At 57.4% G+C, this 13,724-nt stretch overlaps 1 protein-coding gene across 3 annotated transcripts in view; it reads left to right on the top strand.

The window, feature by feature from the left end:
* Dpp9 (dipeptidyl peptidase 9) overlaps positions 1-12,885 on the top strand; it is a 32,213-nt gene extending 19,328 nt beyond the window's left edge. For 2 of the 3 annotated variants that reach the window (XM_036170808.1, XM_036170807.1), the window contains exons 10-21: positions 1,516-1,616; positions 2,870-3,047; positions 3,165-3,327; positions 6,197-6,276; positions 7,265-7,417; positions 7,629-7,764; positions 8,636-8,781; positions 8,852-8,998; positions 9,546-9,698; positions 10,259-10,401; positions 11,469-11,580; positions 12,224-12,885. In XM_036170808.1, the coding sequence (XP_036026701.1) occupies positions 1,516-1,616; positions 2,870-3,047; positions 3,165-3,327; positions 6,197-6,276; positions 7,265-7,417; positions 7,629-7,764; positions 8,636-8,781; positions 8,852-8,998; positions 9,546-9,698; positions 10,259-10,401; positions 11,469-11,580; positions 12,224-12,316 (1,605 nt within the window). In that variant the 3' untranslated portion in view covers positions 12,317-12,885. Of the gene's footprint in view, positions 1-1,515; positions 1,617-2,869; positions 3,048-3,164; positions 3,328-6,196; positions 6,277-7,264; positions 7,418-7,628; positions 7,765-8,635; positions 8,782-8,851; positions 8,999-9,545; positions 9,699-9,832; positions 9,951-10,258; positions 10,402-11,468; positions 11,581-12,223 lie in introns of those variants that run through there. The other variant, XM_036170809.1, reaches the window with a different exon arrangement.
* The last annotated feature ends 839 nt before the right edge of the window (positions 12,886-13,724 follow it).

The raw sequence follows: 13,724 nt of genomic DNA, 5'->3' as shown, positions 1-13,724 counted from the left end.
CTCCCCTCCCCTCCACCCAGGCTCTGTCTCTGCTCCTGAGACAGAAGGTCTCACCCAAACCCCATTCAAGAGATGTATTGGGAGGGAAGAATCCAGGAGAGTGGTTGCCCCTGCCAGGGTGGGAAAGGGCACAGAACAGGGCACTGAACAGGCACAGAACAGTTTATACAGACTTCTTAGGGGTGGAGTTTTTCCAGGGGGAAGATTTTCAGGGTGGGAATTAGTCAGAATTAAGTCCTTGAGCCCAGATTGGCTAAATCTTGCGCCTCAGGGTTTTTTTTTTTTTTTTTTTTTTTTTTTTTTTGCTCAGGGATTGGTTGGTTGGTGGTTTTCTGCTTAGATGATCACGCAGATTTGGCTCTGGCTTCAGATCCAAAGTGTGTTTCTGTCACTGGCCCTTTTTAGCCTTTGGCTCTAATTTGAGGGCCAGAGTGTGTTTCTTTCACTGCCTCTGATTCTAGGGCACTGGTTTCAGGGTCAGGGTGTGTTTCTTTGGTTCTGGGTTCAGGGCCAAAGTGTTTCTTTCACTGGCTCTGGTTTCAGGGCCACAGTGGGTTTCTTTGTCTGTTTCCCTTTACCCTATAAGGTGACCACATGTCCCGAGTCTCCAGTGGACATCATGCTAGTGTGTGTGTGTGTGTGTGTGTGTGTGTGTGTGTGTGTGTGTGTGTCTGTCTGTCTGTCTCCCTGCATCTGTCCCTTGTATGATATAACATGTTGGATTAGGGTCCCATCAAGTGTGACTTCCACCTCACCTAAATACCTTAGAGGGCTATGTGCATGGCTGTCTGCCTGCCTTCCTTCTTTCCTTCCTTTCTTTTTTAATTTAAAGATTTATTAATTATGTGTACAGTGTTCTGCCTGCTGGCCAAAAGAGGGCGCCAGATCTCATTACAGATGGTTGTGAGCCACCATGTGGTTGCTGGGAATTGAACTCAGGTCCTCTGGAAGAGCAGCCAGTGCCCTTAACCGCTGAGCCATCTCTCCAGCCCCCTTCCTTTCTTTCTTAAGATTTATTTATTTGCCGGGCGGTGGTGGCATATGCTTTTAATCCCAGCACTGGAAAGACAGAGCCAGGCGGATCTCTGTGCGTTTGAGGCCAGCCTGGTCTACAGAGTGAGATCCAGGACAGGCGCCAAAACTACACAGAGACAAAAATTTAATTTTTATTTTTTGAGATAAAGTCTCTCTTTGTCATTCTGGCTGTGGCTGTCCTGGCACTCCCTCTATAAACCAGACTGGCCTCAAACTCACAGAGAGCCACCTGCTTCTGCCTCCCAAGTGCTGGGATTAAACACCATGCCCCGCTATTTATTTATTTTTAGTGTATGAGTGTTTGTCTGCCTTTATGTATGTGCACTGCGTGCTGCTCGTTGAGACCAGGAGAGTGTGTCGGAGCTCCTGAAACGAGGTCTAGCCCGTTGGATGCCATGTGGGTGCTGAGTGTTGAGCCATCAGGACCCTGGAGATCAGGGAGGCTGTGGCATTGTGCATGCTGTGGCCCTGTCTCTCCAGATTGTGTCGAGCTGCGAGAAGGAACTGGTGCAGCCATTCAGCTCCCTCTTCCCCAAGGCGGAGTACATCGCTCGGGCTGGCTGGACACGGGATGGCAGATAGTGAGTGTCCTGGGGATGGGCAGGTACCCGGGGCCACTCTGGGGCCCGCCCACCAGGGTGGAGCTCGGTGCCCTGCACCCATGCCTTTTCCCTTAGGGTCCCTCCCAGCCTCAGCCAGCAGATTTGCAAAGCTGGGGACTTGGACATCAGGTCATTCTGACCAAAGTCCCAAGAGTGGGGCAATCCCGGGTGGCCTGGAATAGAAGGAACACCAGGACTTGGACAGGACACAGGAATGCCCCCACGTCTCTCGGGGTCCTTGCTTTTCCATAGTTGGGACAGAATGCAGAAACAGTCATGCTCACCACTTCCTCCTCATCTTCCTTTCTCTTTCTGTGCGGCCCAGGCTGACCTAGAGCTTTGAAGCTCAGGATAAGCCTAAACTCCTAATGCTCCCACCTCTGCCTCCTACTGCCGTGAGGACAGGGCCATGGCCGTGCCTGGCAAAACCATTTCAAAATAAAACACCTCAAAAGGCCTGGGGTTTCAGAGCGGTCTAGCCTGCACAAGGCCCCATGTTCGTGCTGGCATGAGAATAGAACATTGTCCATTTAGTTAATGTTGGTCACGATGGCACACAGCTGCCATTCCAACTCTCTGACAGTGGAGGCAGGAGGATCAAGTGTTCTAGGTCACCGGGCGGTGGTGGCACACATCTTTAGTCCCAGCACTCGGGAGGCAGAGGCAGGCGGATCTCTGTGAGTTCCAGGCCAGCCTGGGCTATGAAGCAAGTTCCAGGAAAGGGGCAAAGCTACACAGAGAAACCCTGTCTCAAAAAAACAAACAAAGAGTTCAAGGCCATCCTCAGCTACACAAGACCCCAGCTTCAAAAAAAGGGCGGCGGGGAGGGGGGGGTCATTTGACCAAAAAAAAAAAAAAAAAAGCCACCTGTCCAATTTGAGAATACTGTCCCTGGATTGTGTGACTGGAGCCTCACCTGATCTGTATGGAGATGGTGTACCAGTTAGAGCTCCTCCACACCCCAACTCCAGCAAGGCTAGCCAGGGAATGGCCCTGTGTGGCCCTGTCCCCTGCTGTCCAGCCTCTGAGCCCCGCCCCTCAATCCCTGTGGTCCTCTGAGCCCCGCCCCTCTCTCCCCGCCTTCCTCTGAGCCCCGCCCCTCTCCCCGCCGTCCTCTGAGCTCCGCCCCCTCTCCCCGCCGTCCTCTGAGCCCCGCCCCTCTCGCCCCGCCCCTCTGAGCCCCGCCCCTCTCGCCCCGCCCCTCTGAGCCCCCGCCCCTCTCTCTCTGCCAGCGCCTGGGCCGCGCTCCTGGACAGGCCCCAGCAGCGGCTCCAGCTTGTCCTCCTGCCGCCAGCCCTTTTCATCCCGTCCCCTGAGAACGAGGCCCAGCGGCAGGCAGCCGCCAGAGCCGTCCCCAAGCACGTGCAACCCTTTGTCATTTACGAAGAAGTCACCAATGTCTGGATCAACGTAAGCGGGAGCCCAGGGTACCCACTGTTCCCACACCACGGTCCCCGGTGGGCCGCTGGGCTGGGCTCGGGTCTGTCCAGCCTTAGAGTCCCCTGACCCAGGTGTCTCTCCCTGCAGGTCCATGACATCTTCCACCCATTCCCGCAGGCCGAGGGCCAGCAGGATTTCTGCTTCATCCGCGCCAACGAGTGTAAGACTGGCTTCTGCCACTTGTACAAGGTCACCGTGGACCTTAGAACCAGTGACTACGACTGGACGGAACCCCTCAGCCCCTCAGAAGGTGAGCGGAGCATCAGTCACAGGAGGCAGGGGTAGGGAGGAAAGAGCGGCCATTGGTAGCAGTCAGCTAGGTGTCTGTTGAGTGACTAGGTGGGGTTTCCTAAGTGCACGGGGGCCCTTGGTGCCACCGGGGCATTAGAGTTTGGCCCCTGCAACTCTGTCACTGCTGCGTGCACCTGCATCTGGCCTATCTGGTCATTCTCCTGGTGTATGGCCACAGCTGCTAGTTTCTAGTTTGCCTGTTGCCCACGTTTGTGTCCCAGCCTCAGCCATCTGCCTCCGAGTCTCAGACCCTCTGCGCCTTGACCAGAGCGGCTCCAGGGGCCATGGTGTACAGTGGTGCGCCCAGTGACCCCAGAGTCCCAGGGCTGAGGCTGGAGGGGCAAGGCGCGTCTGAGCAGTCCAGCCAAGTGTGTTCTCCCGACAGACTCTGGTGGTGCAGGCGGTAATGCTAGAGTGATTCTAGATGGTGGCCCTGGCCTTGGGGCACGCAGAGAAGGTACATGTGGCAGAGAAGGAGGAGAAGGAGGAACTCTTCCAAATGTGAGTCAGTATCTCGGGTGACATGCCACTGGAGATCTGACAGGGACTAGGAAGACGTGTGCTGTGCTCTCAGCGAAGGCCTGAGGCCGAGAACGGAGCCTGCAGGAAGGCTGTGTGCAGGACAGGGCATGTGGTGTTGGAGGAACAGGAGGAGGGCCGGGGCACCAGTGGGCTGAGAGGACTTAGCACGTGGACTGTGACCCTGGAGGACGCAGGAAGTGGTTGGTCCTAACATCACTGTGAAGTGACTAGGCTTCTGTGGGGCTCAGGACAGGGAGTGAGGAGTGAATAGAGTCAGGTCACAGTCGAAGCCAGAGCTGTCTCACATGGTGCCGAGCATGACTTGGGGTCCAGTCAGGGCCATTAGGAGAGGGGAGCTCGCACTGTGTTTTGGAGCCAGTGGCTTGAGGTGCCGGGTCTGAAGAGACTATGCTTCTAAAAGAAACTCACGGCTCCTGGGGTGATGGCAGGTGAACCCCAAGGGCCGAGGGCACTTCCGGGTCATCAGGATGAGGTCATAGCCTGTGCAATGGAGCTGTGTCTTCTACCTCAGGGTCTTTGCCCAGGCTGTGGCCTTAGCTCAGGGCCCAGGTCCAGCCACCACAGGCTACATTCAGGGAGCATCCCCATATCTTCCTGTTCCCTGCCAGCAGCTCCCCCAGTTATTACAGCTGCACATGTCCCCAGATGTCATTCAAGCCTCCCTGGAGATGGATCATCTTGAGTGAGCACCACAGTTCAGAGGTGGTACCCACAGCAGGCTGTGGCAGCCATGGGCTCAAAGGACGGAGTGAATGAGGCAGCATGTCTGAGGACCAGGAGCCTCAGGAGTCCAGGCCTCACGTCCCAGCTGCTGTGGGACTGAGTGCCTCAAGGCTCAGGTTGGTGTTGACTGGGGCTTCTGTCTGTCCCTCCTGGCAGTGACCTCAGTGTCACAGGAGTGTCACCAACTCTGATCTGCACCCTGCTGGGGCACCACCCCTGCACTCAGGGAGCTTTTGCCTGGAAACTTCCTCCAGCTCATGGTTGTCCAGCACCACAGGCTCACTCGGGGCCCAGCATGCACCTTCTGGCGTGACATGATGGCAGCTGAGTGTCTGAGCAGGACAGACCTAAGGGAACAGGAGGGAGATTCGGAAGGGCTAGCCTAGCCTCGGCTGGGGCTGAGTTGATACAGTGTCCATCTGACACACAGGAAGCCCTGGGCTCCCATGTGTGGTAGATTGTGGAGGCAGGAGGGTCAGGACTTCAAGGTCATCCTTGGCTACTTAGTAAGCTTGAAGTCAGCTTGGGCTACATGAGACCCTGTCTAAAGTGGGGGAGTGGGGGGGGTGGAGAGTTGGCTCAGTGGTTAAAGCCCCTGTTCTTGCATAGGACCCAGGCTCAGTTTCCAGCACCCACATGGCTCAGAACTGTCCAACTGCAGTCCCTGGGTCCTATGCTCTCTGCTGGCCGCCGCAGGCACCACATGCACACGCACATACATGCACAAGCACACACACATGCATACACACACACACACACACACACACACACACACACGCATGCACAGTGTGTACAGGAATATACCTGCACACCTGGGGTAAAAGTTCAACATGAAGAAGGGCTGTGAAGGATAAGGAGGTTGGCATGGGACGAGGGTGGCTTTGAAGGACACACCAGGAGGTAGAATGTATCTAGGTGATGTGGTTGACAGCAGATAAGTGGGTCATCGGGACCCTCTGGTGCCGAGATGCAGATGCACAGCCTCAAATCTGAGGTCGGGGCAGGGGTGGGGCACAGATGGTGGCCCTGTGTGTGGGGGGCATGTGAGGGCCAGCCTGGACAGTGGTAGATTTCCTGGCGGCCTTAGACTAGGAAGTCAGCTGTCTCCCTGAAGCTGTCCCAGTCCATGTCAGATGTACCCTAGCAAAAGCCTGACCTCTGTCTAGTAGGCTTTGGAAGCGGCTGCAGGCCTGATCCTCAGCAGACCTCAGGGTAACAGAACCTGGTTCTGTTTGTCGGTGGTAGATTTGCTCTTGAGACAGGGCTCTCACTGTGTAGCCCAGACTGGCGTGCGCCGCCGTGCCTGATGCCCAATGGAAGACTGGTTCCAGTGAGCCAGCATGATCTAGGAGGTTGTGGCCACTTACTGTGTGCCACGCCTGCTGTGAGTTAGGAAGACTCCTTCCTGGCTGTTTTCCGCAAGCACCAGCTGGCCCCGCTGGCCGCCCCTCAGGCTGGGCAGTGCCCCTCAGGCTGGGCACTGGCTGTGACTGCCCTTCCCTTGGCTGCAGAGCTGATGGTCCTCTCCCACCTCCCTCACCTCTCTGCTCTCCTTCCTCCAGATGAGTTTAAGTGCCCCATCAAGGAGGAGGTTGCCCTGACCAGTGGCGAGTGGGAGGTCTTGTCAAGGCATGGCTCCAAGGTACTGGTCTCTGCCCTCCCCGACCAGGGGCCTCAGGACACCAATAGTCTGAGCAGGGAGGTCTAGGTGGGAGGCCTGGCCCATCCCAGGGCTGCCCTGGAGACCTACAGCTCCCTCCCTCTCCGCAAGACAGCAGTTCTGTGATTGAGTGCTGAGGGCCAGCCAGCCTCTACCCACTCCTTTCCCAGAGCTCCCCAGTATGGTGGCTGCAGTGTCCGGAGAAGCCACCAGGGTATCCTGAGCAAAGAGCCAGATTTCAGTTTTTTAAATTTGTTTTGTGATTCATATTTTCAAACTTTGCAATGCAGGGCATAGCACCAGGGTCCTCTGAGTGTTAGGCAAGTTCCCATTGAGCTCTACACCAGCCACACACACAGAAAGGCTCTGAGTGCCCTCTGGGGGGGTCACGTTCCCACCTGTGTTGCTACGGACAGGGACTTCTCCATGTGGCTTTGAACCTTTTACTCTGGAATTAAGGAAAACATGAGGCCGAAACATTTTCAGAGTCCCAGCAGAGTGTTGTCTGTGGGGCATCATCCCAACACTCAGGAGCCAAGGAGAGGGAAACCTTCATATCTAGGCTAGCCTGGGCTACACAGCAAGCCTCAGCCTCAAAATCAAGCAAACAAATACACATCTTTTTATTTTTTGAGAAAAGGCTGGCCTTGAACTCACTATGTAGCAGAAGGTGACCTCGAACTCCTGATCCTCCCAAGTGTTGGGTGACAGGCATGCTGTACCATGCCCAGCTTATGTGGTATTAGGGATAGAACCAGGGCCTAGTGCATGCTGGGGGAGCTCTCAGCCCCACAGCCGCATATCCCTTATGCTCTGCCCTCAGTCTATCGGGCTGCAGGGCTGCTGTTGTCCGGGGTGGGGAGGGGGCAGCAGGCGAGGGGTGGTCCCTGATTGCAGTCCCTGGGGCAAGGGGCTAGGGCAGAAAGTGTACCCAGGCACAGCTGGTCACAGGAGCCCCCATTGCCTGCAGATCTGGGTCAATGAGCAGACAAAGCTGGTGTACTTCCAAGGCACAAAGGACACGCCCCTGGAACACCACCTCTATGTGGTCAGCTACGAGTCGGCTGGCGAGATTGTGAGGCTCACCACACCCGGCTTCTCCCACAGCTGCTCCATGAGTCAGGTGGGCATGCCACGCCCCTGCCCACCCCAGCCTCCCTGGGCCACGCCCTCTAGTCCAGTCCATGGCCCTTAGCCTCTCTGAACATGTGGAAATCGGGTTGATCCCTGTCCATCGGAGATGAGGCCTGGGTCCCTGGTGGCGATGGCCGGTGGGTGGGTGGGGTTGTGCAGCGTCTGCTCTCGTGCACTGAGTGCCACCCTGCCGCCAGCAGAACTTCGACATGTTTGTGAGTCACTACAGCAGCGTGAACACACCGCCCTGCGTGCACGTGTACAAGCTGAGCGGTCCTGATGACGACCCGCTGCACAAGCAGCCACGCTTCTGGGCCAGCATGATGGAGGCAGCCAGTGAGTGGTGCACCTCAGGGAGCTGGCCCCAGCAGCCGGGGAGGGCAGAGACAGCCAGTGACAGGCGCACAGAGAGAATAGTTCAGAGGTTCCCAGTGCCTCTGCCCTGCCTCTCCTGCCTCTGGCGTGCCTGCAGGTGCGAGTCCCTGGCAGCCACCCTAGCACCCGGGGTAACCTCTGTGACAGTACCTCGGAAAGCAGATGTTTGGAAGCTGTAGTTTTGGCAGGGAGCTCAGGGTCACTCACCAGAGGCCTCAGAGAAAGATAATGTTCCGAGAAAGTGCCTCAAAGCCTGAGGTCCACTACAACCTGCTTGAGGAACTTGAGTTCCAGTTTCTGCACACGAGGGGCATGCCTTGGAAAAACCTCGAATAGTGGCTGGGGCTCAATAGCAGGGTGCTGGCATGCCTGAAACCCCAGTTCCATCCCCAGAAACCACGTTTGGTAGGGCACACTGTCATCCCAGCCCTCAGGAGGCAGAGGCAGGACTATAAGTCTGGGTCCGAGCCAGCCTGGGCTACATAAAGAGATGGTGTCTCAGGAAAGCAAGGCCTTGGCCTCACTGCAGCAGGTGACCAGTGTGGCTGTGTGCCAGTCCTTGGGAAACAGGAACCTAAGGGCAGCCCATGGCGGGTGACTGCATCCCTCTGAGGCCAGCATAGGCTTCTGCCATACTCTTCTTCCCACAGTGACCACGCAGGTGGAGGGACCCTGTGGGGGTGGGCAGGTTTCCGGCCATGCCAGGGGCTTTGCATGTCCCCCATGGCACCCCCCACAGCTCCCCCAAGATCATCTTCCAGCAGAAGCAGTGGGGCGGCTGAGGTCCACAGGCCCGGCCTGCTGAGCACTCTCAACACCCTCGTCACTGCAGACTGCCCTCCGGACTATGTGCCTCCCGAGATCTTCCACTTTCACACCCGTGCCGACGTGCAGCTGTACGGCATGATCTACAAGCCACACACCCTGCAGCCGGGCAAGAAGCACCCCACTGTGCTCTTCGTCTATGGGGGCCCACAGGTGGGTGTACCCTGGCCCAGACCCCGTCCCCTGCCGCCCCTGCAGCGCTCACCACCCGCCTCACCTGCAGGTGCAGCTGGTGAACAACTCCTTCAAGGGCATCAAGTACCTGCGGCTGAACACGCTGGCGTCCCTGGGCTATGCCGTGGTAGTGATCGACGGCCGGGGCTCCTGTCAACGGGGCCTGCGATTTGAGGGGGCCCTGAAAAACCAAATGGTGAGTCCTGGCCCTGCAGTGTGGTCCTCGGGAACCCAGGTGCCCTCCACTCCTCTCAGGCCTGAGCATGCGGCTGGCAAGAGGATAGTGGCCAAGACACAGCCTGATGCTGTGAAGGTGCCTCGGTCCACAGGAACCCAAGGGTGGGTCTGATGGGCGTGGCCGAGGAAGGGAACTGAGAGGGTGGGAGGACACTGGTGTTGAGGGCGGTGACTGTGACGATGGTGATGGTGGGGTAGGGGTGGTGGGGATGCTGATGGTGGTGGTGATGACGGTGATGGTTATGGTGGTGATGGAGATGGTAGAGATGATGGGGTGATGGTGGTGGAGATGGTAGAGATGATGGGGTGATGGTGATGGTGGGGTGATGGTGGTGGTGGTGGAGACGGTGCCATCAGGAGCAGCTTCAGCAGGGCCAGTCTGGGCAGACACTTCTAGAGTACTACTTTGAGGCTAAGAGGAGAGGCTTCTCACTAGCGACAGGGGGATGGAGTGGGGGATGCTGGTCGCCACCCGGCGGAAGCCACAGAACGCGGGGTTTCCACAGGGCCAGGTGGAGATTGAGGACCAGGTGGAAGGCTTGCAATACGTGGCCGAGAAGTATGGCTTCATCGACCTCAGCCGCGTGGCCATCCACGGCTGGTCCTACGGTGGCTTCCTCTCGCTCATGGGGCTCATCCACAAGCCACAGGTGTTCAAGGTGGGTCTCACTCCTGTCTAGCTGCCTGCAGCCCGATGCTCACCTGCCCTTGACCCCTGTCCTTACCCCGGAGCCCCAACCTGGAGCAAGCGCCTTTGGCAGGGTCCTTGCCACCTGGCTATCTCTCCCCGCAGCCGCCCCATGAGGCCGAGTCCCCTCCTCATTGCCCGCCACCACCGACCCCAGGATGGCATCCGCCAGCAGCTCTATGTGGGAGGCCAAGCCCGGGACCCCCGCCTCGGAGGGGCAGAGGTGGGGCATGCTGTGAGGAGCAGCAGGGGGCCCAGGCCCCGGGACTGGCAGGGCACTGCGGGGCGGCGGCCATGAGGAGGCGGAGGAGGCAGGAAGGTGGGACGGGCCCTCCCTCCATACCCTGCGTGTCCCGGAGCAGCTCAAGGCCCACGGGGACATGTCTGAGGGCCCCCTGCCATCCACCACCCTCGTGCATGAGCTGCCTGGCCCTCTGCTGAGGCTCACAATCCCGGTCAAGGCCAGGCCCCAGATCCGACACCTTTCTCCTTCTCTCTCTCCCTGCCCGATCCATCCCCTGTGTCTTCCAGGTAGCCATTGCGGGTGCTCCCGTCACCGTGTGGATGGCCTATGACACCGGGTACACAGAACGGTACATGGATGTCCCTGAAAACAACCAGCAAGGCTATGAGGCAGGGTCTGTGGCCCTACACGTGGAGAAGCTACCCAATGAGTAAGCCCCTGCTCCAGCACTGTCTGCCACCCAGCATCATTCCCTGCATGTGTCTGCTGTTACCTCCCGCCAGCTGCCCTGCCTCCTGCAGTGTCAGATCCTGACCTGAGGTGCAGGACGGTGGGGGTTAGGGCACCCTGCCTCCCTGAAGCGCTTGCCCACACAATACAAGTAACCCTGTGAGCTCACGTCCAGCCTCGTACAGCCCGTCTGGACCTGAACTCTGCATGCCGCACGGGCATGGACACTGTCCACACATGGCAGGTGACCATGTCAGAGGGCCAGGCGCTGGTCACAGTGCAGTGTGGCAAGGGTGTCTCCGCCTCCAGGAATCCCCACCATTGACTGCACCCCCTACAAGGTTCCTCCAGTCCTGCTCACTGCACTGAGCTGTGGAAGCAGAGCAGGGGCTGCCCAGGGCCCAGACATCACTGTTGCTGGGATGGCCCTTTCTCTGAAGGATGGAATGTTCTAGAACTACAGATCTAATGGGTATACAACATCATAGCCACAAAGATACCAAATGCCACTCTGTCATTCTCGGGAACTATTAGCACTGCACAAATTTGGTGTGTAAAGTTGAAATAAAGTGGCAGAGCCTGTGGCCAGCATGCAGGAAGCCCTGGGCCCCAGCCCAGCAGTACAGATCCCAGCACACGCCTGTCATCCCAGCACCCAGGAGGTTGAAGCAGGAGGATCAGGAGTTCAGTGTCATCCTTAGCTACATTGTCAGTTCAGGGCCAGCCTGGGCTACGTGAGACCCTGTCTCTAAAATAAATTTGTTATAAAAGAGAAAATTCACCTTCTGGTCACTCCTACCACTTTTGATATTCTGAGAGCCACAGGTGGCTGCTGGCCAGTGTATAATGTCAGTGGTGGTCATAGTGGAAATCTGCTTCCAGTACATTCCCCCGTGCAGAATGCCTGGGAATGGGCCACTTTAGACAGTCCTTTCCCTCCACCTCTGCCCTGCCTGCTGCACGGGGGCTGGGGAGAGACTCTGAGTCCATGGGTACCATCCCCTGACCCCCCCAGAGAGGCCTCACCCCTTCCCCTGTCTCCTCCAGGCCTAACCGCCTGCTCATCCTCCATGGCTTCCTGGATGAGAATGTCCACTTTTTCCACACAAACTTCCTCGTGTCCCAGCTGATCCGGGCGGGAAAGCCATACCAGCTCCAGGTGAGTATGAGGTCGAAGTCCCAGGCTCCACCCTCCGGCCCGCCCACTTCAGGGCCGTGTGTTCAGTCCCGTCTTCATTGGCCAGCCTGCCACTTGCCAGGTCCTCAGTGATTACACCAGAGACCTCTGCTTTGAAGAATCCGCTTGGCTAGAGGCACGGGGGGGGGGGGGGGGACCCCAGAGGACCCGTGAGGAAGGGAACATTTAATCCCCAGCCCCTGGGTCAGCCTTGGGGGGGCTGCTGGGCGGAGCCTTGATGCCAGGGGAGGGCTTGCTGCAGAGGCGGGGCTTCCGCAGTGAGGTGGGGAGCGGACCTCGGGGGTGCCTCTGCCTAGAGGATAGGATATCCTGTGGAAATGTGGGGGAGACTCAGGGTGGCACCAGCCACACAGGACAGAGGGGCAGCGCTCCGTCTCCTCAGGAGTGTGTCCTCAGACTGAGAGGAGAAGAGGCCAGTGGGCTTTCACATGTCCCAGCGTCACGTGTGGTGTGGGTCTGGGGAAGAGACCCGCACCCTGGACGTGGTGACGCAGTAGCCCTGTCACCGACGCCTCTGCCCTGTGTGGCGAGCTGTGCACCCCAGCCCTGACGTGCAGAGCAGGGTCCCCGGGTGGGCCTGTCTGCAGCCATGCCTGTTTTGCAGATCTACCCCAACGAGAGACACAGCATCCGCTGCCCGGAGTCCGGGGAGCACTATGAGGTGACATTGCTGCACTTCCTGCAAGAGCATCTGTGACCTGTGACCTCCGACCCCTGCCCTGATGCCACCGCTGCTTTTCTTGCGTATTTGTAATCTTTTAGTATTTGAAGCTTTCGATTTGTTTGCTTGCTGCTGCTTGGGGCCCAGGACAGAGGCGGCGGCGGCCCCCATGCTGCCCTCCTTGGCTGGTTAGGGGAAGACCACCACCGGGCCCGCAGCCGCCATGGGGGCTGCCACGGCCCCGTACCTGCAGCACCATCCCAGCTCAGAAGCATGTGCCGCCCCGCCGACCCCCCCTGCAGAGTCGTGTGTGTTTCGGGGGCATTTTAAATAATTATTTAAAAGACAGGAAGCAAGCGGTACCGAAATATAAAACTGGAGGTACGGCACTGGGCGGCTGGGGACACCACGCCCTCCTGACGCCCAGACTGTGAGGAGCTGCCAGTCCCGTGTCCGGTGTCCTCCGTCCTGCCTGTCCCTGCCCGACTCCTCCTCATGCACCACCCGGGGGTGCCAGGGTCGGGAGTAGGACCCGTCCTGACCTCAGGGTTGTATCCCTGCCCCCTGCCACCAGAGTTTGGGCATAAAGAAATAAAAAAAAAAAAAAAAAAAAAAAAATGGCCGGGCAGTGGTGGCGCACGCCTGTAATCCCAGCACTCGGGAGGCAGAGGCAGGCGGATCTCTGTGAGTTCAAGGCCAGTCTGGTCTCCAAAGCAAGTTCCAGGAAAGGCGCAAAGCTACACAGAGAAACCCTGTCTCGGAAAAAAAAAAAAGAAAAGAAAAGAAAAAAAAAAACACAAAAAAACCCCCCAGAAACCACCTCTACATATTATGGAAAGAAAATATTTTTGTCAATTCTTATTCTTTTATAATTATGTGGTATGTAGACTCATTAAACGATTCCAGATGGAAATGGTGCTGTGTGGGTTTGAGGGATTGCAGGGGGCTCTGTGGGACTGGGGGTACCAGGCTGGGAGGGGGTATGAGACACATGGACATGGGACCGGGACAAGAGGGGTCACTGGGATGCCTAAAGATGCCCCATATGGGCTCCATCTCAGCCCTCAGAAGGTGGGGGCCATAGGGTCAGGAGTTCAAGGTCATCTTTGGGTGCTTGAAACCTTGTCTCAAAAACATTTTTTAATCAGTGAAATTATTCTCTAGAGATGTGTTATTTTTAATTATGTGTATTTACATGGGTATGCACGTGTGCGTGTCAGTGGGTACTGCACGTGAGTATGGATGTCTCCACAAGCCAGAGGAGTTGGATTCCCATGGAGCTGGGTGTGAGCCTCACCCACAGTGAGGGTGTGTGGAACTAAATTTGAGGCCTCTGGAAGAGCAGCCTGCTCCTAACTGTGAGCTGTCTTCTCCAGCCTTCCAAGTATTGAAATTATAAAGGCCAGTCATGATGGCCGTCCCAACACTTGGAAAGCAGAGGCAG

This window comes from Onychomys torridus, chromosome 21, assembly GCF_903995425.1.
Source record: "Onychomys torridus chromosome 21, mOncTor1.1, whole genome shotgun sequence".
Lineage (NCBI taxonomy): Eukaryota > Metazoa > Chordata > Mammalia > Rodentia > Cricetidae > Onychomys > Onychomys torridus.
This window is presented reverse-complemented; position numbering and strand designations above follow the sequence as displayed.